The 27,715-nt window shown below is 37.2% G+C and overlaps 1 protein-coding gene across 1 annotated transcript; it reads left to right on the top strand.

Moving 5' to 3' along the window:
* Nucleotides 1-324: 324 nt before the first annotated feature.
* LOC105393787 lies at nt 325-24,501 on the top strand. The gene is made up of 10 exons (XM_048622514.1): nt 325-483; nt 571-625; nt 1,130-1,268; nt 3,528-3,618; nt 4,337-4,453; nt 6,434-6,571; nt 9,098-9,177; nt 21,163-21,271; nt 21,696-21,834; nt 24,345-24,501. Exons 1-10 carry the CDS (start codon nt 444-446, stop codon nt 24,499-24,501), a joined length of 1,065 nt encoding a protein of 354 aa, XP_048478471.1. The 5' UTR covers nt 325-443.
* The last annotated feature ends 3,214 nt before the right edge of the window (nt 24,502-27,715 follow it).

The raw sequence follows: 27,715 nt of genomic DNA, 5'->3' as shown, positions 1-27,715 counted from the left end.
AAACATTAAATTTAAATGAGAATGAGAAAATAAGGTACTAATGTGTACAAATAAAGAATATTCTATCTATCTACTAAGTACAAAATGTAATCTGTCTGACTAAACTTTTATTTAAGTACTTTAAATTTGCGTTTTTATCGTACTTGCCATCCACAAAAAAAAACTACCAAAGTCTCGTACGAATACGACAGTAACCATAGGATTTCATCGATTGACAGTGCAAGTAGCTACACAGCCTCTATAATCTGTGACAGTATCCGGCTGAATGAAAACCTGCTCCTTGCCTATTTAATTTTTTATAGTTATTATAAATTTTGGCGGCAAAAGAACGAAAACTTTCTCATTCTGATTATAATTATTTTCACTTTATTATTACGACTCTCTAGAAATACAATTTAAGTTACTTACTTACCTATTAATACTATTGAATCGTTGATTTCCGTATGGATAGATTTATAGTCAGAGAGGCGAGAACAGGAACCGGTCGGTACTTTATACTTATACACATACTTATGTAGGTAATTCACTGCAGTACCATCTATTATAATTATACCTAACTATTACTTTCAGGTTTTTCACCGGGACAAATGATAGCATTTGCGCAAAATTCGCCGACTAATATGATGTAAGTAGGTAATTACCTAGAAACCCGTATAGTATATTACTTTCGGATCTTTAAAAAAATATGCTTAAACCAATCAGGTCTTCACTGCACATGTAAGTATACCATAATTATGTACACCACGCCTCACCATGTCGTCGTCTCAACAAAAATGCTGTCAACCAGTGGTTACGTGTGCCGCAGATTTTTGGAGTAGGTACTTTGTTAATACCCTAATTCACAGAGGCCTATCAACGTATCAACCCTCCAAGGCATGACGTCCTTGTAGGTATACTTCTTCTTCTTTTTCTTCTAGTACCTTTCCACTACTGGAGGTTGGCGGTCAGCTCTGCATACCTCCTCCTTGTACATACCTACATGCTAATCTTTCTCATTTATAGGTGCTTACTCGTATTTCTTTCGTATTATTAGTTTAATTCATAAAATATCCAATAGGTATATTTACTATCTTCCTACTGAATGCAGTTAAAAATATGCCCTAACTTATTTCCATAATCGAATTGTCAGTCCGGACGGCGTATATTACGAGGGACAGCACGGGAGTAAATTCCCCGGCATGCAGCTAGGCACTGTGAATGCTGCTGGATTTATGGGCATTGTTCATGCAAGCCCGTCGCCGTATGCACAAGCCGGGATGAATGTTGCCGTAAGTTTGTGTCTTTGCTTTATGTTTGTTTATTTGAATCGTGAATGCGATTTGGGTAGGCTTGTCTTTAGATTTTATATTAATAATATGATGTTTGTACCTAAGTGTGTTTTTGAGGGTTCCCTACGCAATTTCGAAACCCTATTTCTAGAAATTCGTTTCCAAAATGACGGTTTACCGATAGATTAATATAGCGAATACTTGTTTCCCTGATTGCTTGGTTACTCGACGACCTTTTTACCGATGGTTCGTTTTACCGAATTTTATTATCTCGATAGTCAATTGAGCCGTGCTTTATATTCTCGAAATACTATTAGAATCGGTCAGAATTACTATTATTACCCGACTGCCGAAGGAGGAGGGTAATGTTTTTCGATTGTATGTATGTATGTATGTTTGTCTGTTTCTTTGTTCCCTCCTGTAGCCTAAACGGCTTGATAGATTTTGATGTATGAGGTATCGTTAGAAGCGTATTAATAGCGTGATGATTATAGGCTATGTGAAGTTACATTAAAATGTACATAGCGCCCTCTACAGGACATAATTTGATAATCGAAAAAATATTTTCCAACTATGCCGTGTGGGGTATCAAATGAAAGGGCTTGATTTTCAAATCACAAAAATATGCATATTGTAGGTATTTAAATAACAACGGCAAACGGCGTGTCGGTCGCCCCCCAACCCGTTGGTCTGATGATCTGCGGAAGGTAGCGGGAAGCCGCTGGATGCAGATGGCGGGTGACCGTTTGGGGTGGCGATCGTTGGGAGAGGCCTATGTCCAACAGTGGACTACGGAAGGCTGAGAGAGAGAGAGAGAGAGAAATAACAACACCAAAATTATTGAAATAAAAAAATGTTCATGAAGTAAAACCCGACTACTGACGTAAAATTTCATAAAATAAAAACAACTAAAAAGTTACAAATAAAAAAAATATATATAATTATAAACAAACAAAAAACCCGACTGCACGCTAAAAAGATGAAAACAAGTCCCAATGTTAATGGAAAGTATCGCAGGCGGGGCCCAACTTGACCGCCACACAAGGCCGTTTTCTAAGTAACATTCAGCTAAATGGTGAACCCTCTGCTGGTCCCTGGTTTTCATCTTTTTAGCGTGCAGTCGGGTTTTTTGTTTGTTTATAATTATATTTTTTTTGTTATACTATTATGCTATAAGTTTACCTATATTAATAAAAAGTGTTATAAATTAAGAATCGTTTTTTGCTTATACCTACAAATACATCCAAAAACCTACTTATTATTATCGTTATAATCTACTTAATACTGAAAATACTTATAAATTAATGATTGATAGAAAATAACCCGTGAAATAGTTATTAGTATTTTCGATACAACGACCAAATATAAAATGTTACTTCGATAAAATAATTTTCGGTAAAACGAACCATCGAGTGAATGGGTGTTGGATAAATAAACGTTCGCTATATTAATCTATCGGTAAACCGTCATTTTGGAAACGACTTTCTAGAAATAGGGTTTCGAAATTGCGTAGGGAACCCGTTTTTGAAATGAAATCACGTGGACACTACGTTTGTTGTTGCGTACTAGTGACTAATAGATGGCGTAACCAGTATTTAAATTGCTATTAATTTCGCATGTCATTAATAGCAGGTGACCAATAGATAGCGTAACTAGTATTTTAAAATGCTATTTATCTCATATTTCCATTAATTATAGCAATTTAACGCTACAGGGTGTTGCAAAAAGGGGATACTAAGCCGAAACCTACATGTGCAGCATGGTATATCTAAGCCCGAAACACGTGACGTCACGTGACTTTTTACTATGGAGAATGTTTTTTTTTCGCGAATTTTGAAATTCTGATTTCAGTTTCGGGCTTAGATATACCATACTGCACATGTAGATTTCGGCTTAGTATACGCTTTTTGCAACACCCCTGTAGTGTCACTAGCATATATTAGTCACTATAGTTCTTAATGAAATGTGAAACGCTAAAACACTAATCACACACAACACGTATAATAGACGTCTTATGTACTTATCTTCCAAAACGAGTAGAGCTCATTTCAGTAGTAAAGTAAGTAAGTACCAACATAGAAAATAGTGGGTAACTACCTATTAGGTATTTCTGAATTTTTATATTTACCAAAAAAATATAGAACTTTATGAAATATTTTTATAAGTTAGGTAGAATGACTAATGGTTTCACTTGCAAAACTCTTTAGGTAGATATATCTACAGTTAATTGATATTGAAATAACATTGCTCAACTTTCAGATGTCACCAGGCCAAGGGCAATATGTGTCTGGCATAGATCCGACGTACCTAACAGCTTATTCTAGCAACAACGTTGCATACATTGCTAATGGTAAGTTTAAAATACTTCTAATAGATAAAAACTCAGGCCTATTAATTCCCTCCTTGGTACCTAAGCAAAAGTGTATTGGTAGGTATGCTTTTTATGTAAGTAGATATAATCTGAAATCTATATGTAACAGGGTGGGTGCCATTTTTGGACTACGCTTAGGAATATAAATCAAAACTTGGCTTGGGAAAGCCGAATAAGAATTGGCTTAGAGATCTTGTCTCGTCGTTAAGTAGGTACAGAAATATTTGAACATAAATCTTGAAGTTGGCACTTGGGACATTGCTTGGCACTACAGAAACGGGAAGTGAACTACATAATACATTATGTACCTAGTACTAGCTGTGTCGTAAGTATAGAAAGATAAAATTTAATGTCTTATCGACGTTCATATTCTTCAGGTATTCAAGATAGTGAATATCAAAGTACATTATGGATATTTATCAATGACCTTCCGGTTGCCAGGCCATATAAATATCCGACATACTGAGCTTTCATTAAGTTTATTATACAACAAATTATTCTACGCAATTTTTGTCACTGACGTGGAACGTCTTATTCTTCTTCATTCATATAGGGCCACCAGTTAAAGAAAAAATACCTTCCATCTTTTACCCGTTGCGAAGTTAGCGTTGTCCAACTCTATGTCATGGGCAATATTTATTCAGATTCGCGCGTTATCCGATGAGCTACCGCGTTTTGCAATTTCGTTTAATTTCAGGCGGAATGGCGATGGGTGAGACCAACCAGAGTTTCAGTGCGCCGTATCAGAACCGCAATTACGCCGGCGTTGACCGAAATAAATCTGTGGCTTTCAGTCCACAAGCTTCAGGCCACGGTAAGTGGTTTTACAGGCGTTGCGTCTGAAGGGAAACGAGTCTTTAATGTATGTATCTACTGGGGGAATATCATTTGGTGGTTAATTCAAAAACAGTAACTGTGGCATAAACCCCCAACAGTAGCATACCTAGCACGGGGCCCAGGATGCGCACGACAAGAAGTGGTAATACATTTATTCGCGCGGGCTCTCGAGGCCGCGCGTCTGGCGCCCCGTGACATATATGACTTTAGTTCATAATATATACCTATGTCGCAGGCAATTTGTTAGATCTCGCCGTTTACATACGGCGTCGTCAGTTTACAAACGCTCGCTGTTTTGTAATTTGCCGAAGGCATATTGGTAACTCGTTCTGTTTTCGACGTTAATTGCAGTTTTAGGGTGACCATGATAAAACACACTTTGAACTTTGAACAAATGGAAAAATCTGACTTTATTTCAGGATTTCAAGTAAGACTTTTTTTCTTTTGTTTTTAGGTACCTAAACAGGTACTACATAAGTTTAATATTTATAAAAATATACATTTAAATAAAAAACGTAGTCATTTATTTGTACAGAACAATAAAACTAGGCATTTCCAGATAAAAACAAACACCGGTGCCCGAATGCACTAAACTTAGGAAAACGCTAAACCCTTTACTAAACAATTTATGAAGCTCTAAATTAATATCCAGCATGTGTCCTCCGTACACCGGGATCTATGGATAACGTAGTAGTTTTTAAGTGCGGGATAACCTCAAAAACTTTGTCGTTTGTCTACGGCCTTTTTACTGCACCTGCACTGTAATAAATGACTTTAAAGTCACAATTATTTGGTGAAAATGCTTCTACACTCGTAATATTTGCACTGTTTTGAGTATTTATTGAGTTACACTACTTGGCGCCATTTTTGTTGTTGTGATCAACAGCGCCGCGCGTGGTAAGAACCAGAACTAAATTCTTCAATTTGCCGCGGCATTATGTAAACGTCGTATGGATTGTCAATGGAATGTTGTGGCATTCTATAAAATGACACGGCAATATACATTTTGTCTTCGGCATATTACAAAACAACGAGCGTTTGTAAACTGACGACACCGTATGTTAACGGCGAGATCTTACAAAATGCCTGCGACATATATATCATGATAATGATAGAAAAAAAATAGTCATGCACGGTCATAACTCATAATTTTGTATGATGCAGATCCAATCTAGGGTATGAAATTAATGCCTCACTCAGGATTGATAAAATTACACCCTTCATAAGTAAGTTATACTGATAAAGCCGCATTACGGTGTCATTTACTGCAATTGGAGCCAAGTCAATTCAACCGAATATTAAACACCTAATTAATGAATTGCTCATTAAAAGTTAGGGTTCGCTCTACTGACTATGGCATAATTTCAGACGTACAATTACAACACTGTACCTGTTTCACAATGTCTGGATAGTGGCTACTCGTGAGTGAAATACATGCTGTCACTGTCTCGTAGCATGTCTTTTTCTTTAGCCATCAAATCAAATCGTATATTTGTGAACATAGGTATTGCTACAACAGATGTTTAAAAAATATTTAGGTATTATTATGTTGCGCTATGTTCTACACGTATACAATATGTATACAATATTATTATATTTTTTTTATGTAGCCATTTCAGTGTCCCACTGCTGGGCAAAGGCCTCCCCATGTTCACTCCACACGTCTCTATTGTCGACCACCTGACGCCAATCCGGCAAAAATCTGTCCAGGTCGTCCCGCCATCTCCGCCTAGGTCTACCTGGGCGCCTGCGTCCGTCGCTCGGCACCCACTCGGTTATAATTTTTGCCCACCGGTCCGGGCGCATTCGCATGACGTTGACTAAATAAAATAATTTTAGCCCCATTTTATATGCCATTATCCAGACATCGTGAAACATTCCCCAAAAGTACCCGTCTTCACTTCTACAGAACCGAATTTTACATTTAGCATCTGCACTTACTTATATTTAATTACAGGAGCAACAAGACAAACCGCTACAGTAAACTCCTTTGCCCCGGTAATGCAAGAAAACGTACCTGCAGTTACTGAAAAGATTCACTCCAAAGTAAATGCAGAAGTGAATAGACAACCTGCTACCAAAACATCACTCAACGGTAAAGTACTTATACCTTGTTTTATTTATTATGTGGTAACGTTAAAATAGTACTGAAATGATGAAAGAGGTCCTCTCTAGCATGTATATAGGAATTAATAGAGTTTATGTTTTTTCAATTTCCAAAAGTGCTATTAGGCATATAGAAAATGGATTTGTTTGAGTGATTGAATTTTGTACCTACCACTGATTGAAAAATATTTATGTCCGCTTTGCTAAACATGACACCACATTTTATCTAAAACATGTCTCTTGTATACTTTACGGCAATCACCACTTAGAAACTCTACTCCGAAACTTTACGTACTTAATATTAAGTTTCCACCAAGACTCTACTGGTATAACTTTTAATGTCTTTGTTTGCATTCAAATAATGTGGTGCTCAGTAGCTTACACATATCTTCAGTGCACTAAGTTAATCCTTAAAGATTTTAACTCTCATAACAACACACATTGCAGAAAAGTCGTTACTCAGTTTTGGATTTAACTTCCAAGCTTCGTACAGTAATATTTTCGCTTTTGAAATCTAAAAGTTGTAATTTAAAATGCAAAAAATCATGTGAACATTTAACCAAAATATTATAAAAGTTTAATCTGATAAATATACCTATTTCAGACAATTTTTACCCCTAATTAATGCTTAGACTAATATAATAATTAAAATTCATTAATTAATCTAAAAAGATAAAGTACTTATTATGGAACGGTGCCTAAAGAAACTGAAGTGAGCCGAGCGCCCTACTAATTAACCCTAAATTTATTACAGCGCTAAATCATATTTCAAAACATTACCTTATTACAAAGTCTCACCCTTAAAGCTGTTAACTTGCATCCTAACATATTGTGAGTGTGAATATGAAGCTCATAGAAGCTAGTTTAGCTCGTCTTAACACTAAAGGTGTAGTATTCGTGCTTTACGACGTCATAACTGCAAACTGCTTCTTGGCTTTGTGTCATTTTATGATAATTACAGGCCAACGCTCGTGATGAGATGTCGCGGGTAAATTGAGTACCTGTTTGTTTTTGTTATTACTTGGTTTATGATGAGAACGTGGAAAGTGTAGTTTGAAAGTTTAGGTTTATGGGGAAATTAAATTCTCAACTACTAATGAATACTGAAATATGACAAATAAACATAAAGCTTATGCTATCTATAATATCTGTATTAGGATAATTCATTTCTTTGCTTACCTTCAAAACCATAGATACCTTGTGTTTTGATATGAAGTTAAGAATGAATTTATTTATATTTATTTTTTTATTTCCCTACATATTTTTGCAACACCCTGTAGAAGCACACTGTATCGACGACACCATTAATTTCGCTGCATCCTATATCTAAGAAGCTAAGCTCAGTATAGCTTCGCGCTTACGTTCGATGTAACTTAAAACGGATTTCGTACTAAAGTCAAAGTTTCCACTTTGGAAGCAACGAGTAATGAGCTTGTTACAGAGACTTTACGCGGCTTTATTTCTTACTCGCAGAGTCTAAGTACGAAAGGTAATTTTTACCAACTTTCCCGACTAACTGGAGAAACTTTTGCATGTCACTGTCTGGATGAGATTTTGCAGGAGCATACATTGCGATGTATAAGTTTGTGAAACGTTTTAATGAAATACTTTTAATTAAAGCTGCAAAAGGCTATCAATGGTGATTTATTCTGATATTATGCATATTATGAAAAAGCCCCTTTGGCTCTTGCAACAGAGTATACAACTTTACGGGTCGATTTTAAAAAGTAAACGATAAAATCGATAGAAGTAATTTAATCACTACTAAATGTAATCCAAGACACCAATATAGCTTTCCTATTAAACATGAAAATGCAAAAAACTTTAAGACGACCGGATGGCGCAGCGGTTAGCAACGCTGACTCTTGTGCCGAAGGTCCCGGGTTCGATTCCCGGCCGGGGCAGATATTTGTTTAAACACAGATATTTGTTCTCGGGTCTTGGATGTACCCGTAAAATGGCAATAGGCCCGCCCCCTATTACATTGGGACTATTTGGGACTAACATAAACACTGGCGAAAAGTGGGTGCAGCAATGCACCTCTGCCTACCCCGCAAGGGAGTACATTAGTACAAGGTTTGAGTGTTTATATTTTTTGTTTATATATATTTTATACTTTTTAACAAAATCGCGATTGATTTTGTAAAACTTATTTTAATTTTAACTACATGCTACGAATTACTACGGCGTAGCGCGTAGCACTCGTAGCAAATCTCGTAGGCATGCATGATGCGTTAAATACTTTTAAAATTTTATGATAGCGGCGATTCAGCTGCAACTTTTAAATTGATAGCCAGCCATAATTTAACGAACTAAAACTGTACCACCGGAAAATTACAATTTACAACATGAAAAAAACCAATATAAGTAATACAAAGGTTCATATTTTTATCAAAGCTTTCGAGAGTACTAAATTTAAATTTGATTGCTTTGGAATTGCCATTATAATTTAAATTAAACATTATAAAAAAATAGTGAATTAACTAATAAACTGTATTGTTTGATTTATTTACAGTGGTCAAAGCAAAACAAGAACGGGAAACTCCGAAGAATCCTGAACAAACACTTGTTCTAACGCGCGCAGACCGCCTGAAGGTTTGTTTACAATTCACTTTACACATACTGTGGATCTTGTTGAATCTTATTACTTCTTTTTAGCATGTTAGTGACAAAACACTAGAGCTGGAGTAGGGTTTGTCACGAGGATTTGTCACGTTGTGAGAGGATTAGCTACTGAGCAATGATTTCAAAAGGAAGGATGCGCCCGTCAGTACATTTTGACTATAGAAAATGTAACCCGCGCGCTGGCCCTAATTCAAACAAATTATAGACGGATATATATCCTTCACTGGCAACACTGGAACAAGTGCGCACGCGTTTTTGTTTTCGTTGTTAAAATGGATTGCCAAAATTGTAAAAAACCGTTGTCTAAAAGAGGACCGCACTTCAAATGTGGTGGAATATGTCAGGGAACATTTCATAAAGCTTGTGTGAAAGGTCTTGCAGCTGAAATCAAGGCGGGAATTGTTCGCACCCACTGCAACAATTGCGACGACGCCGCCGACTTCGAGCAAGAAGACAAGATGGAGGACGCCGAGCAGTTTTCGAGTTCGAATAATAATGTGCTAAAGGATATCAACAGGAAGATAGGTATGATAAAAGATGTGAAAATACAGCTAATATCACTGACTCAAAGTATTGACTTCCTGTCAGAAAAATATGAACTTCTTTTAACTGAACACACTAAGACGTCTGATGTTGTAAGGCTAGATAAAAACAATTCAGCTTACAAATAAATGTACATACTTGGAAAAGTGTAACGGTGCGCTGGAGGAAAAAATAATGGACATTGAGCAGAAAACCCGGCGTCATAACCTACAAATTGTCGGCGTGGAGTGCATGCCGGACGAGAAGGTGTCTGAACTCGTTAAAAAACTAGGTGATCTAATTGGTGCCACCACTAATCATATCTCCAGTGTGAATAGGATGCCGGAGCGCAGCAAGAATAAGACGGCTTCAATTCTGGTTCGGTTCAACAATGACGAACTAGGTTATGCAGCACGGGAGGACTGGATGAGTCGGCGCCACGCCGTGTCGCTCGACAGCAGTGCAGTGACTGGCGGCAGCGCCACTCACAGGATCTACGTCAACGAGGACCTCACCAGGGACATCCGGAATCTACTGTGGAAGGCGAAGACGGAGCTGAAGGGGATCTACCAGTACGTGTGGGTGCGCCATGGCCGTGTCCAGGCCAAAAAGGATGCTGAGGGCAGACCAATCTGGATCCGGTCGGAGTCTGATATAAGTGAGCTTAAAGGCAATAATTATTACCAGTGATATCTAGTGCTACTTAAATTTCCAATATGTCACATTCCCGGATCTACAAGACATTAGTTTCATAACGGATTGTCAGGACACTATTGTTAATTCTGTAAGTAATTGGATATCATCAATAGGAATAACTAAAAACTTATATTTATTACATACTAATATTAGATCTCTTCGTAAAAACTTTAATGATCTCATAATAGCAACTAAGGATAACCTTCAGCAACTAGGAATAATAGTTTTAACAGAACCTAACATAAGTTACAGCGAATCATGTATGTACAATATCACAGGATTTGATATAGTAAACAGTTACAGTAGGGATGGACGTAGGGGAGGTGGTGTCTTAGTGTATGCTAGGACAGACCTCGTGGCTCAGTCGGTCGCGAATTAAGGCATGCCTCAATCTGTGTTAGCAGGGTAGACATCTCTTCATATGTCAGTTTGGTATCCTTATTTACCCTGGTCAAATGTCTCTTCGCCGATTGTACACCTGCTTCCCATAATCCGCCACATGTTGGCATTCTAGGGGGTATAAAGTGCCATGTCGTGCCGTCGTTGGCTAGCAGTTCTGCCACTTCTTTGGTCATAGCACTCTTGTTTTCGTTAAAGAGTTCTTTTAACTCTCTGGCGGCTCCGACAAAGTTTGTTCCATTGTCACTCCATAAATGCGCACAATGTCCCCTGCGTGCCACGAATCTCCTGAATGCTGCAATGAAGGCTTGTGCGGTAAGATCTGTCACTGCTTCAAGGTGAATTGCCCGAGTAGACATGCATACGAATAAGCAGATGTATCCCTTGTATGCACGTTGTCCGCGCCCCTTGGATGTTCTGATTAACACAGGCCCGGCGTAATCGACTCCACTGTGTTTAAACGCTCTGTGTTGATTGACTCTCGCGGCTGGTAACTGACCCATGAACTGATTCTTGCCCTTAGCTTTGTCTATAATACACGTCTTGCAGTTGTGTATGCATCTTCGAACACCTGACTTTAGAGTAATCACCCAGTAGTTAGTTCTTATATAAGCCATCATTGCTTGAATGCCGCCATGAAGAGTTTTCATGTGTGCTTCTTGTATCAATAACTTTGTGATGTGTTGACTACTTGGGATAATTATTGGGTGTTTTGTTTCTTCAGCTATCTCAGCATTTTGTAATCGCCCTCCCACTCTCAGAATGCCCTTTTCATCTAAGTAGGGTGATAGGCTTATAAGTGAACTTCTTTTCTTCACTCTTCCGTCCCTTCTTATCTCTTCTATTTCTCTTCCATAAACCAAGTTTTGATAATATTTTATGACTTCGCTTAAAATTTTATCCATTTCAGAAACTTCTATATAATTCTTTCTTGGTTCTGTCTCAGTATTCTTTATCATTCTTCTACAACAAGCTAATACTCTTTTCATCCTTGAAATTGAAGAGAATCTCTCCCAGATAGGTTTTTCTTCCACTGAAGTTTTATGACACGAAACCTTCAATTCTAAGTCTGTGGTTGGAATCTCACCTTTGTCAAATTGTATTGTGTCTTGCTTTAACCAATCAGGTCCAGTCCACCAGATCTTACATGCAGCTACCTCGCTGGCTTTAATGCCTCTCGAAGCGATATCTGCGGGGTTTTCGGCAGACTGAACATGATGCCAATGGTCACCGTCGACTACACGAGTGATGTCTGATATTCTGTTTGCTACAAAGGTTCGCCAATTATGTGAATCTGACTGTAGCCATGCTAGTACTACAGTTGAGTCCGTCCAGGCAAAGACTCTCTCTTTCGGTACACTCAATGGCTCCACTATATCTTCTATTAGTTCTGTCAATAGTGCTGCTGCAGAAAGCTCTAACTTGGGAATCGACAATTGTTTTAACGGTGCAACTTTCGTCCGTGCTGCGATCATAGTTACATGAATCTCGTCTTCTTCCACTACCCGCAAGTATGTAACAGCAGCATATGCTTGAGTGGATGCATCTGCAAACCCATGTATTTCTGCCTTTTCTCTATTTACTAGTGTAGAATTCACCCATCTAGGTACAGTTGCATTCTGCAGATGTATAATCTCTTGTCTGTATGTTTTCCATTCTTCGATTAAATGGTTGGGTAATTTAGTATCCCAATCCAATTCACATTTCCATAGTTTTTGTATCAGCATCTTTGCTATTATTATGACTGGTGACAGCCAACCAAATGGATCGAAGAGGCGTCCTACGTCTGAAAGAATTGCTCTCTTTGTTACAGGATGTCTCAATTCTGGTAAATTAACAGTGGCTTTGAATTTGTCATCATTCCTGTCCCATGTCAATCCGAGTATCTTTATAATCGCATCTTGTTTTATCACTCTGATTGTGTCTTCTCCTTGTATATGGTTCAAAACTTCTTCTGAATTGCTCGACCACTTTTGCATCTCAAATCCTCCACTTTTAAGTATTGTTCCGATTTCTGTACATATCTTTTTAGCTTTCTCTACATCTTCAGCTCCCGTCATGAGATCATCCATATAGAATGAGTGTTTTATCAATGGAGCAGTTTCTGGAAATCTATGGGCTTCATCATCAGCTACTTGATTTAGTGTTCGTACAGCTAGATATGGAGCTGCAGCTGTACCAAATGTGACAGTTGTGAGGTTGTAGCTTTTTATGTCACCACTAGGGTCATCTCTCCAGACAATTCGTTGTAGGTCTGTATGTTCTTCAGTCATTTTAACCATTCTATACATCTTTGTTATGTCACCGACAATGCAGATTTTATGCGTGCGCCATTTAGTTATTAGGCTCCGCAGATCAGGTTGCAGTGCAGGCCCAATCATCATTACGTCGTTCAGTGAGTGACCATTTGAACCCTTTGCCGATGCATCAAATACGACTCTAACTTTAGTTGTCTCTCTGTCTTCGCGAACAACTGCATGGTGTGGTAGATACACTGTCAGTTCATTGTCTGGTGTTTTTGACTCGTTCATATGACCCATCTTTAAGTATTCGTGTATGACCTTTGTGTATTCAGTTTTCAATTTGTCATTTCTTTTGAATTTTCTCTCCAACTGCTTGAATCTAGCTATAGCTTGCTGCTTGGTATCTCCACACAACTTTACTGTTTCTTCTATACTTTGTTTCAGTGGTAAATGAACTATATATCTTCCTGTTTCATCTCTTGTAGTACTATCTTTGTAAATATTTTCACACATTTCTTCTTCTTTTGTCATAAGCTTCCTCTTTTTGTATATGTCTGTCTCTATTTCCCAGAACTTCCGTAACATATCATTGTCTTCTACCACTTGTCTTGTGATATGTAGGGTTGTCACATTATGTTTCATTATTTCCTCTGTACCTTCTCTCTGACCGGAAAGTATCCATCCCAACATTGTTTTCTGAGCCACTACTCCATCTGGCAGTTTTATTAGTCCTTCTTCTATTATTTTACAGAAGACTTCTGCTCCGAGCAATATATCAATTTTTCCCGGTGTATTGTAAGTAGGGTCAGCCAAATTTAATGTTTGTAGTATTTGCCAATTCATTATAATATCTTTCGACGGTAATTTAGTGGATATTGTTTTCAGAACGTAAGCTGTCACATTTACAACCTTGTTTGTGTAACTTGACCTTATTTTCATCTCGACCAAATGTTTCAGAGGAATTTTAGTACCTTCTCCGACTCCCGACGCTACACCGTTGATGTCTGTTTTTCTTAGCCTCAATAAATCAACAACTCTCGCAGATACAAATGATGCCTCAGAGCCTTGATCTATTAGTGCTCGCAACGTATGTACCGCACCATCCTCTGATTCCATTTGAACTTGGGCTGTCGCTAATTATCTTCCTAAAAATAGTAATATAATATTGGCAGGTGATATTAATATTGATCTCTTAGACCAGAAAAATTCTAGTGTTATTTCATACCAAAATACATTAAGTTCTTTTGGGTTCACAAAATGTATCAGTAATGTCACAAGGCGTGAAATATTGAAAGAAGAGCTGGTGGAGTCCTGTATAGATCACATATATGTACGGTGGCCATCTAGTCATTTGTATTCAAGTGTAATAGAGCATAAGATATCTGATCATTACCTTACAGCACTGGCAGTGCAGTTGTCTCCGGCACCAGCCGGGGGGTGTGCCGGCCCACAGGTCGTGCACCCCCCCCGACTGGGACCGGACAATCTATTACCACTTACCCGTAGGGTCTTAGATAATAGAAAGATTCGTGAATCCCTACTTAACATAGATTTTTCTACCTTCATGGATATAGATTGCCCACTAGATTTGTATAACAAAATTAACTCTACTTTTACTTCTGTTTATGAATCATCATATAAGTTTAAGAAAATAACAGCAAGTAATAGGGATAATAAGTGTTGGGTAAATGATAACTTAAAATGTATGATATTAAAAAGAGATACTTTATTTAATTTATGGTATAATGATAGCAAAAGTATGGAGAAAAGACTAACTTATACTAGGTATAGAAATAAATGTAATAAAGCAATTTCAAAAGCCAGAAATATGCATGAGAAGCAGGCTGTCATTGACTGTAATGGTAACAGTAAAAAAATATGGGAAAGAATTAATAGTATACTTGGTAACAGTAAGGTCTCTCCGGATATCACTATAATGAAGCATATGTCTCAAATAGGCACACCTAAGGATATTTCAGATTGTTTCTCAAATACATTTACTGATGAAATAGAAAATATAAGGCATCATTGTGATAATAAATGGCTCGATAGGAATAACTATGTAAACCCTGCTAGTATGTCTATGAGATGGCAACCAGTTACTGAGGCTTATGTTTCAAAGATAATTCAAACAATGAATGATAAAAAGTCAGCTGGTTGTGACCTCATTAGAATGTGTGATATTAAATTCATAAATAATAAGATAAGTCCTGTAATTGCTAAACTAATAAATATGTGTGTGGCCCAGTCAAAGTTCCCAGATCAATTAAAAGAGGCTATATTAAGACCAATATATAAAAAGGGTGACCATAAAGTTTGTGGAAACTATAGACCTATTGCTATACTATCAAGTATAGAAAAAATTATTGAGAAATGTATAATTAATCAAGTAGGTAATTTTTTAAATACTAACCAGATACTACATAAATCACAACATGGTTTTCAAAAAGGCAAAAGTACCAATACATTGTTGGCTAATTTTACACATGAAATAAATACCTATTTAAATAATAAGGACTTTGTAGTTGCAATATTTTTTGATTACAAAAAAGCGTTTGATACACTTGATCACGAGACATTGCTTGGTGCCATGGACGAGTGTGGGGTGAGGGGGCCGCTGAACGACTGGTTCCGCGACTACCTCACTGCACGCTCGTACCGGGTGCGCGTGGCCGGCGCGCTCAGCGAGCGGCGGGCGGTGCGCTGCGGGGTGCCGCAGGGATCCACGGCAGGGCCCGTGTGCTACCTCACCCTGGTCAACAGCTTATGCAGGGTGCTGCGGCACTCCTCAGTGTATATGTTTGCTGACGACCTGTGCGCGCTGCGCGCGGGCAAGGACATGGCTGAGGTTAGCCGTCTCATGCAGGAAGATGTCGATAATGTAGTCAAATGGTCACATGATAATGGTATTATACTCAATGCTGATAAAACTCAATTATTAATTATTCAATCACCTTATACAGCTCAACCAAATTTGCCTTGTCATATTAAAACCCACTCCTATGAGTGTTATCATAATAATTTAAATATAAACTATGTATGTAAATGTAAACTTCTTAAAAAAGTTAGTGAGGTAACCTACCTAGGAATGAAAATTGATGAGAACTTTGGCTGGACCAAGCATATTGATTATGTATCGAATAAATTAAGAATACTGCTGTGTAAGTTTTATCAACTAAGTTTTAAAATACCTAAAGATGTTCTAAAATGTATTTACCTTGCTTTAGTGGATTCTATAGTAAGCTATGCCCTTGACTGCTATGGTTTATCATTTAAAACTTATATTGATAAAATAGAAGCTCTTCAAATAAGATTTCTTAAACTTCTAGTTGACAAAAAAACACAGAGAAAATGCCAAAATGATTATAGTCAATTATTCAAAATTCTTAAAGTATTACCAGTCAGCCTTAAGCATAAATATTTATTAGCAATGAACAACCATGGCAGTACGGAGCATATAACACAGCACCAGCATGGTATAGGTACTAGGATGGTTACTCAGGGTAAATATGAAATACCTAGGGTTAATAACTTCTATGGAGGTCGGACCTTAACAAAACAATTACCTAAATTATTAAATGATCTACCTACTGAAATAAGGGATGAAACAAATAAGGCAAGATTCTCAAGATTGTTAAAAAAACATTTGTTAAGTAAAATATAGATACCTATTGTCTGATGTTTAAACAAGTTAATTTTATTGTTAAGCACTAAGTTTCTTAAAAATAGAATATAATATAATTAGTTTATTAAGAGTGAAGTCTGAATCCACAGACAAACCAGTAAACTGGTTTTGTGGGTCATTGTCAATTGTAATGTGTTTTTATGATTACTTAATAAATACATTGAAACAATATGAGATTTTAGGGCCAGCGCAAGGGTGCCATTTTTTGAGCGGTTGGGCCTGTCCTTACGCTAGTAATAATATAAGTCAATGCTAGTGAGAATGGTCTTCTAAATAATAATGTCTATTAGATTATATATCTGGATAAGAATAACTATCATATGGATAGCCACAAATAAGTGACAATAAATTTGGATGGATAGATATATTTTTTTAAAGTCTATCTTACACAAAAACATGACACGGTTACTTACACAACTTATTCACAAACAAAGTTTTACAAATGCGGTAAGTATTATCGTTTAAAGCGATTTCCTCCAGACAATGCGATTTATTATTGGACTTCAATTTCCATTGCGTTATCGCGTAATATAATATAATGTCGGAACTCGTACAAACGTTTGAAAGATGACGCATTGCCATCCTTTTAAAAACGCAGTGTATTCTTTTTTGATCCCTCAAAGTATTTTCAGTATTTATTTATTTTAAGCAATGTTTTAAGCAATTTCGCAGAATCATTTTCATTGTGTTAATGAGTATTTACTATTTATTTATCTATACTCACGGGCAATTCTTCTTATCCAATTATAAATTTAAAAACCAACACACACATACACAAAAGTCATGAGCCTTGTTGGTAAGTACTTACTATTATTGTACATCCTGATAGCAAACACCTACTGTCATTTCCATATTAATTTAAGTCTCCTTATATTGATAAAATTCCAATCAATACTTACAAACAATTATTTTACACGTGTGCTCTAAGGTACATACATACATTTCCTAACGTAAAAGGAATTCCCCGAAACCCCAACCCTTCAGGGTACTAACACATAATTTATTTTCTTATATCACTTAATACTCCGCCGTACGGTATTACTTTACGTTATCATAAAAATACCCGGACAATTTCTGAATTATATTTCCTATTCTCAAGAACTTTGCTTGGGAAAAACGGAGAAATACAATCATAAGTTCCATAACTAGGGTTTGATATTCGTTTGTTTTGTTAGTTGGAACTTGAATTAAATAATGGAAACATGTGCGTATTTCATAAAATATTGTATGAAATAATACTGTCGGATGTTTGTGAATAATTGAATTTTAGTTGATAAAAACTGAACACTGACCGGAATTAAATAACTGACAGACATTCTAAAAGGATAAAATAGTATGTAATAATATACAGTTACGTACGTAGATGTATAATACTGTAAGTATACAGGATTTGCAAAATTGGTATCTAATATTTAGGCCGCAAAAAATACTTTATAAGCTCCTTATTTTAAATAACTTTTTCATGAATTAACAAATTCGTAAAACAATAAATGTTGATCAGGTCGACAGACTGAATTAACTTAATGAATAAGATGACGAAAACATTTTCGTTTCTATAAACTATCAAAATATACACTCAGCACATAGCAACCGCTCAAAGTCTACATCATACTGACACTAATTAAATCCCGAGCTTATACCCATCGGTCGAAGCAGATTCGATTTATGTCCGAATCCTAAAATTCATAGGGAAATGTAGAAAAGCAACGGAGAGTCTCGATTGAAATTCAGTTACGATATATGCGCATATCCCAGTGAGTTTGTGATTCATATTCCGAGCTGTTACTGAGCACTTTTCTTATACATAAGTGCTTATATATGTTCCTAGTAACTGTGTTCCTAAACCGTGCATTCGACACGAATAATCCATCGTAACATGTGGATCGAAAAATGAAAGATGTAAAGTGAAGTACAGTTCCCCAAAATTGATAATGCACATAGAAATCTTCGTCATTGTTCGGCAACGGTCGTATTCCCGAGCGTTAGAAAACTATTATGTATTTAGAGTGGTTAAGTGCATTTTCTTCATTAAATTTTAGTAGAATTATGTAATTGGTGCTAAAAGAGATAATTGATTTATCAGTAACGAAATTTGATTCGATAATTCATAATATTCCATAATATTAAAATTTACTTCGAAAATGTTACAGTAGGTACTTTTCAAGTGTCTTACTGAAGCTGATGTAAAGATGGATGAAAGAAGGTTTGAATAACACAAGGTTTATATTATAAGGAGAAATGGATTTCAAACACAGGTTTATATTATTTTTTTAAAATCTCAGTTCAAAAGTATTTACAGCACTGATTATTTCACATTAATAAAAATGTTTACATTAAAATCTCAGTTCAAAAGTATTTAAAGTGCTGATCATTCACAATAATATTACAATTACAAACTTGGTCTTTTGGGTGTGGCTTTATTGGCAAAGTGAAGTCTATCAATGTGACGTATATTTTATTCTTAAATGTGCCTCATAATATGGCATCGTCAAAAATAATTAAAGTTGAAATTAAATTCACATTTGAAAAAAATAACAAGAACGATGTGTAATTGCAGCTCTTTATAATTCCACAAAAGTAATATTGATCTTGACCTTGAGACCCTTGACTGATCGGTGACAGCCACCGACCGCCCAAATTGTTTTCGATTATGTGTCACATGATATTGACTACTATTTCTTTCGAACAAGGATCAAAATGCAAGTGCTCTTACGATTCAATGATTCGGGTGTTTCCGGGAATACGACAGGTTGCGAAGATTTGCATGCGCATTATTAATATGGGAGAACTGTATGTTTTTGTATCTCCTATTTGTATTTTTAATGTGTTTAATAAATAGTAATCTATCCATGTGATTCTTAGTATTGTGACCAATAATTATTTACTGCTAGCAAAAGCTTGTCCCATAAACCACCGTAACAAAATAAGTACGCTCTTTTGAGTTCAAGTAAGGCATGTCTATATTGAGAGGCAGAAAGATCCGGTACGCTACAATGGCAAGAATGGCTGTTGAAGAATTAAAAATGAAAATAAAACCACTGATGGAGTTTTCTCCGGAACCATCTAGGACTTCGCACCGATGCAATATCCGCTGGCTCTGTCTTAAGACGATTTCAGTAAAACTCGCCTCTCGTCGCTTGTTTAAATAGACTAGTTATTACATTTTTCATAGGAATAAAAGAAAATGTACTTAACAATAAACTTTCTGCATGACAATTTGCAGTGAAAGCTGTGCTGCAAAAGGATCGCTTCCATATTTTAACTGTATTGAACCGACATTTTTTTTTCATTCTTTTTTATGTGGGGACATCTCACACACGGCCATCAAACCCTAAGCTAGACAGAGCCTGTGTTATGGGTATCTACACAAATACATAGAGATAGATATTAAATATAAATATCAACACCCAAGACCCGAGTACAAATGTAATATCTGTCTTTAAACATATATCTGCCTAAGCCGGGAATCGAACCTGGGACCTTCGGCTCAGCAGTCAGTGTCACTAACCACTACACCAGTCGGCCGTCAAAACCAAAAATAGGTATTTAATTGTGTGTCTTTTTTTGTGATACATTATTTTATTGTTCCTATCCGTTTCTCTCAAGGGTTCAAATAAAACATGCAGCAATACTAATTTGTAACCAAACACTAACATTTGTTACACTTCTTATTGTTACGTAATTTTCACTAATGGATGTCGTACTGTAACTAACCTTATGTAGGATATTTCTTTCATGAGGCTGCAATTTTCTCTCTTATTCCACTTTTCCACGCATTCCACTCGAGTTCACGATGTTTTCTTTTTCTTTAGTTTATTTACTTAACATTGATGCAATTTTAGAGGGCCAATAGTTTTAGTTTGATATAAATAAATAATTTTATGATTGCAAAAATTTACATTTAAAAAAAAGTTCCGCCGGATTCCTTGTTTCCGAATTCAATTTTTTTTAAACAAGGTTAATGTTTAATAATTTTATTCAACTAGCTTGTACATATGAAACTGCATACAAACTGAACAAGATCTCACCGAACTTCTGCCAAAAGTATTGAAAACTTATGTAGGTTTGTAAGTTTAAAAGTTTGCGATAGAAAGTGAAACTTAGGTCAAGTCACTTCCTGTTTCATGAAAACTTTTACTTCCAACATGAACTCATTATTGAATAACGAATTAATCTTGAAATAGCGATATTCAAGATTAAATCTATAAATAGTTTATAGTGTAGTGCCTAACTCAAAAGGGATCAAAATGTTGATCATATTAAAAACCGCCCCGCGTTTTACCGCACAGTTTCAGCTTTTGAAAACAAATGAATTAACTTTCCTATACCTCCATTCTTATTCAAACACATCCAACGATATTTCCATAAAGCTACCTACACACAAAGATGTAACGATCGATGCTCTTACAGGCTATACATAAAGGCGGACCAAGAGCATTTTCCGGGCCAGTGGAAAAGGTACTTAAATGGCACAAGGCCCTTCAAGACATCGGCGTATTGGTTATATACGAGATAGTTGGTTAGTATTGTGTTGGTGTTTACTTGATTGGATGGTGTACTAAGTAGGGCACCCGAATATGTTAGTTGTAGAAGTGACGATGTTTCAAATGCTATCCTTGTTCTTTTTACGCTGCCGCTGGTCGTTTCACTGACAGTTTCAATAACTATTTACTGGTGAAATAAAAAGATTTAAATCTTAAAAAGCATATATTATATGAAAATCTATGAGTCATCGATTGATAGTTACTGAAACTAGATAAAACTATGCAAGTACCTATTTGTATTGTAAAAAATAGCGATAGTGAATTTAGTTTAGCATCATATTTATCTGTATAGAATGCAGTCTAATCGTGTTCTTATCAATAACTATAAAACAGTTTTATATATATAATTTTTACAACTACCTAGTTAAAAGTTACTAATCAAATATTTCATATTTCCAGCAAAATGCGTGTCCGTGAAATCTGGTGATTCCTGCGCCAAACACCTGGTGATCAGGGACTCGGGCGGGCCGGCCATGCAGGCGCACTACTACGAGGTGGACTTCCTGCTGCCCGACCTGACGCCCCCTTGCACTGTTAGGTATGTTTAATGTATTTACGAAAAGCTACAGGCCTGAAATAGAAAAATACTATGTATTTATAGGTAGTAAGTATCTATAATTAGGATCTGTGGAATCTGACCCACTGCACGGGTCTGTTATCGACGTACATAAACGTCACTATATCCCGATTCACCATAAATACGGCGCATTAAACGAGTTTATCGACGTCCATTAACGGGACCGTGCCGCGGGGTCTCAAATGTATCAATGTAGGTACGCTTTGTTAACGATGCCGTGACTAGTACAGTAGACTGCTAAGAAACCTGACCCATCTCAGTAGCATTATTATTTAGCGACTGGTCAACATACAACATTATAATGAGTATCCGTGAAGTCCGGAGACTCGTGCGCCAAACAGCTGGTGATCCGGGCGGGCCGGCCATGCAGGCGCACTACTACGAGGTGGACTTCCTGCTGCCCGACCTACAGCCTCCTTGTACTGTTAGGTATGTATGATGTATGTAAATTGCAGTTTTAGAAAAGCTACAAGCCTGACATATAAAAAATACTATGTATTTATAGGTAGTAAGTATCTAGAATTTGGATCTGTGGGATCTGACCCACAGCACGGGTCTATTATCGACGTAGATAAATGTCACTATATCGCTATTTGTTATAAATACGACGTTGTCATTGCTTCTACATTGAACGAGTTTATCGACGTAGATAACGGACCCGTGCCACAGGGCCTGGAATGTATGTTTTGATGACAAATTGACATTGGTAGTATAGTGGACTGCAAATAAAACGGATATCTCAGAGTAGCACGGTGGCGTGACTAGTACATACAGTGGACTGCTAAGAAACTTTTTCAGTAGCAATATTATACTGCGAGTTGTCACCATAAAATATGTACACCAAAATGCGTGTCCGTGAAATCTGGTGATTTCTGTGCTAAACAGCTGGTGATCAGGGACGCGGGCGGGCCGGCCATGCAGGCGCACTACTACGAGGTGGACTTCCTGCTGCCCGACCTGACGCCGCCCTGCACTGTTAGGTATGTATAATAATAAAAGCCTCGCTCATTGTACTGTAAGGTATGTATGTAAAGAGCAATTCTGGAAAAGCTACAGGCCTGAAATAGAAAAAGAATACTATGTAAGTTTATAGGTAGTATCTAGAATTTGGATTTGTGGGATGTGATCCGCTCCACGGGTCTGTTATCGAAGTATATAATAAACGTAACTACCTATATCGCGATTCGTCATAAATACGGCGCTGTCATTAAAAGAGATAATGGACCCGTGCTGCTGGCCCTGGATGACAGTGCAGCGGCTATTATAGTGGAGGGTAAATACAACTGATTATCAAAGTAGCATTATTATTCTAAGAGGGGTCATCATACAACTAAATGCGTGTCGGTGAAGTCTGGAGACTCGTGTGCCAAACAGCTGGTGATCAGAGACGCGGGCGGGCCGGCCATGCAGGCGCACTACTACGAGGTGGACTTCCTGCTGCCCGCCCTGACGCCGAACTGCACTGTTAGGTATGTATGACGCATTTACGGACAGTTTCCGAAAAGCTGCAGGCCTGAAATACAAAAAAATAGTATTTATACAGAGTATGTAGAATTAGGATCTATGGGATCTGACCCGCTGCACGGGTCTGTTATTGACGTGTGTAGTGATAGATATACTTTATAGATATATATGCTTACTTTGCTTACTTGCCATGTCCGTGTAAACGTGAATAAAGTTAGTTGTTACTCAGCAGTCACCGCGTTTCTACTTATTCCTCCTCCCTACCTTACATGGCGACCCTAGCCACGTACGGACTCGGGCGTCACTATATCGCGATTCGCTATAAATACGGCGCATTACACGAGTTTATCTATGTCCATAACGGACCCGTGCCGCGGGGCCTGGAATGTAACCATGTACGCTTTGTTAACGTTGCCGTGACTAGTACAGTAGACTGCTAAGAAAGTTTTTCAGTAGCAATATTATACTGCGAGTCGTCACCATAAAATATGTACATCAAAATGCGTGTCCGTGAAATCTGGAGACTCGTGTGCTAAGCACCTGGTGATCAGAGACTCGAGACTCCACTACTACGAGGTGGACTTCCTGCTGCCCGACCTACAGCCTCCTTGCATGGTTAGGTATGGGAATAAAGCTACATGAAAGAAACTATGTAATGTATGTCTTGAATATGGATGTGTGGGATCTGGAACAGTGTAGCGGCTAGCAATGAAAACGGACTCGTTCCATTAGCATTTGTTATTCTGTGAGAGGTCAGGTTTCTTTGCAGTCCACTGAAGGATAACAATATACAGAATATTTACAAAATTTACAAAGGTCTAAGGTTCATTCAATACACTCTTGGCTGGTACAGTTTTTGATCCTGAAATGAAACAAAGTTGACTTGAAACTAAATTTGACCAGAATCTTGGGTTCATTGACTACCCTTCGGGTAGTTCACCTTTTTATGTATGTGTTAAGCCTTAAGTGCCAGAAATAAGTTATGTAAAGTTTTTTTTCCCTTTCAGAGTGGTAGGCCGCATGATAGCCGGCTCGTGCCGACTGCAAGCGTTCAACGTGCGCTTAGCGAGCGGCGACGACGTGGCGACGTTGCCGCGCCGCGCCGCCGTCGCCGCGCACCACGTCGCCAAGCTCTGCAACGAGCTCAACATACAATTGCCATGATTTAATACTGTTTTAAAGTCAATTCTAATATAATATGTTTGTTTTTCATTTGTAAGATTGCTACACTTAACAATAAATGCGTCAATAGACTTACCTACTCAACTATTAACAATGGTGGCTACTTTAAAAAATCCTAGATAGTATACTGCAAGCGTTCAATGTGCGCTTGGCGAGCGGCGACGACGCGACGTGGCGACGTTGCCGCGCCGCGCCGCCGTCGCCGCAACGAGTTAAACATAAACTTGCCCTGATTTCTTACTGTTTATGTTTAATAAATTCTAGTTTCTTAATTTGTAAGATTGCTTAATAAATGCATACATAGACCTACCTACTCAACTAATAAAATATGGTGCCGACTTTAATAAATGAAGTGCCGACTTTAATAAATGAAGATAGTATACTGTAAGCGTTCAACGTGCGCTTGGCGAGCGGCGACGACGTGGCGACGTTGTCGCGTCGCGCCGCCGTCGCCGCGCACCACGTCGCCAAGCTGTGCAACGAGCTCAACATAAACTTGCCCTGATTTAATACTGTTTTAGAGTCAATTTACTTTATAAATTTTTGATTCTTAATTAGTAAGATTGCTGTAAAAAATGCGTGAATAGACTTGTCTACTCAATTAATAATAAAAAAATGGGCCTACTTTTTAACAAACCAAGCGTTGACTGCAAGCGTTCAACGTGCGCTTGGCGAGCGGAGACGACGTGGCGACGTTGCCGCGCCACGCCGCCGTCGCCGCGCACCACGTCGCCAAGCTCTGCAACGAGCTCAATATAAACTTGCCTTAATTTGATACTTCTTTAACTGTTAATTCAAATAAAATATGCTAGATTTTCATTTGAAAGATTGCAATAATAAAACATGCGTCAATAGATTTACCTACTCCAGTAATAAATTAAAAAAATGCCTTTTTAACAAATATAGTCTACTAGAGACTGTAGGCGTTTAACGTGCGCTTGGCGAGCGGCGACGACGTGGCGACGTTGCCGCGCCGCGCCGCCGTCGCTGCGCACCACGTAGCCAAGCTGTGCAAAGAGCTCAACATACACTTGCCCTGATTTCTTACTGTTTTAGGGTCATTCTAATAAATTGTAGTTTCCTAAATTGTAAAACCTACTCAATTAATAAATTAAAAATGGTGCCTACTTTTTAACAAATCAATATTGCTGTTTTAAATGCTTACTATCATTTTCAAAACTTTTTTAATAATGTTCTAAAATAATAAGTACGTATGGATAAGTACAAAGTTTTACAGTACTGTCTTGAACTTCTAATTGTTTTTTAAACTAAGTTTTTCAACTTAACTGATATTGTAAACTACCACGATTGGAAGAAAATATGATTCAATTCCGAATGAAATTTGATCTCAACCTCATTTGCAATTTAATATTTCCTTTCATTACACAAGAAAATTGCTGAAATGAACCGCTTGAAAGTTGGCAGTTTTTCAAAAACATCAACCGCACAAAATCTTGCGGGTATTTTTCTTTCAGCTCTGCATTTTCGAATAATTTACAGAGAAGTTCTCGAACTTTCCCACGGTTTGGTGCATTCGAGCAATTGTTATAACCATTATTACCAAACCAGTGATTGAGACTACTTAGCTTTTAATATTTTAATACACTACGACAAGTCAATGAGGCGATTCTGAAGGTGCCGATTATAAATTGAGCAATCCCCGATCATAGACTAATATTAGTCTATGCCCCGGTGTTTTCGAAGTCGCCTACATTATGTTCAATGTACTTACCTACAATGTAAATATGTACGAGTAGAAGATATTAAAGTAGTATTTACAACTACTGAATGACTGGCTGACCCAACTAAATAATATAATAATATGCAAAGTCGCGCGGTATTTCAAAATAGAGATCCTAAGCTTCTAACATCATAAAGTAAACGATATCGAACCTTGGGCCGAAGCCAAACGACAAGCCCACTTACGTTTGCTCTTGGCTCACAGGTTACCCACTCATTTTTTGCTGTTATTTAAAATCACATTAGGCGCATTACACGGTCATTAAACTATAACTAATAAAATCATAATAATGTAACTAAAACCTACAAGTCACCTAACTTAAAAACCTGATGGGAATGTACGGTATGTTCACCTGCATAGAAAACTGATCCCCTAGCGTTGTCTTTTCTTATTATTATAAAATAACTAATACTCAAGAATTTATATAAGTAAGCTGTTTGCTCTACCACTAAGAATTGACTTAATGAATTTGGTTTACGTAGGTTCGTCGCTTGGTATATTGTAAAGCTTTTGAACAACATAACACCTTACTATTGCCCCTATATTTAAATTTATTAAGTGTCCTCGGTTTAATCACCTCACCCTAAGATTATCGTATTTGTGATATATTTAAGTGAAAATGTTTTTGTTGCTCACCTGTTGTCTACACCACAGAGGTTTAGACTCGGTTTAGACCGTACTCAAGCGCGATCGATGTGAGTTGTGGTTTCTATAGCCGAAGATCTAGAACTTCGTACTTACTGTATCGACATTGTTTTGCATGCCATGCCATATGTATGGACCTAAATTTAAAGAAATGATTCTAATATTATTGAGCAAACCTCTTATACAAATTTGAATCGAATTTGTCGCTCTCGGCGATTTAAAATCGGGATAAATATCGTAATGTTCAAATGATAAGCTGTATCTTATCTCTATACTTTAATTTAAACTATATAAATATAATATAAATAGGTTACCGACCTGTGCTACGTAGACAACCATAGCACTACTTTCAGTAAACGAAGCACGCGTGTTCGTAGCGCCACATCATTGCATCGGAATGTAGAAGACGTGTACGACATAGCGATACAACCCATGCACCTACGTAGTAAGTATCCCTATAGCCTATAAGTATTGTACCTAGGCATAGATGTTCGTTTTATTGTATATTTTATTATAAATATTATAAATTATTATTATTTAACTAAGTAAGTACCTATGTTTGATGTGATAATATACTGCGTTATGAGCGAAATCTCAAAAATGAATTTATATTTCACGAAAACATCACTAACTGTTACTGGCGTATCCAGAGACGTCTTCTTTAACAAATTAACTGATCGTCTTTAATTTTACATCTTTAATTATACTTAAGTACTTAAGTGATTGATTTTTAAATTAAACGTCATCTACATATAAAATTCATGACAGATGTGTCAAAAGTCAACCACTACCTACTCCCTGGTTATGCTC

This window comes from Plutella xylostella, chromosome 8, assembly GCF_932276165.1.
Source record: "Plutella xylostella chromosome 8, ilPluXylo3.1, whole genome shotgun sequence".
Lineage (NCBI taxonomy): Eukaryota > Metazoa > Arthropoda > Insecta > Lepidoptera > Plutellidae > Plutella > Plutella xylostella.
This window is presented reverse-complemented; position numbering and strand designations above follow the sequence as displayed.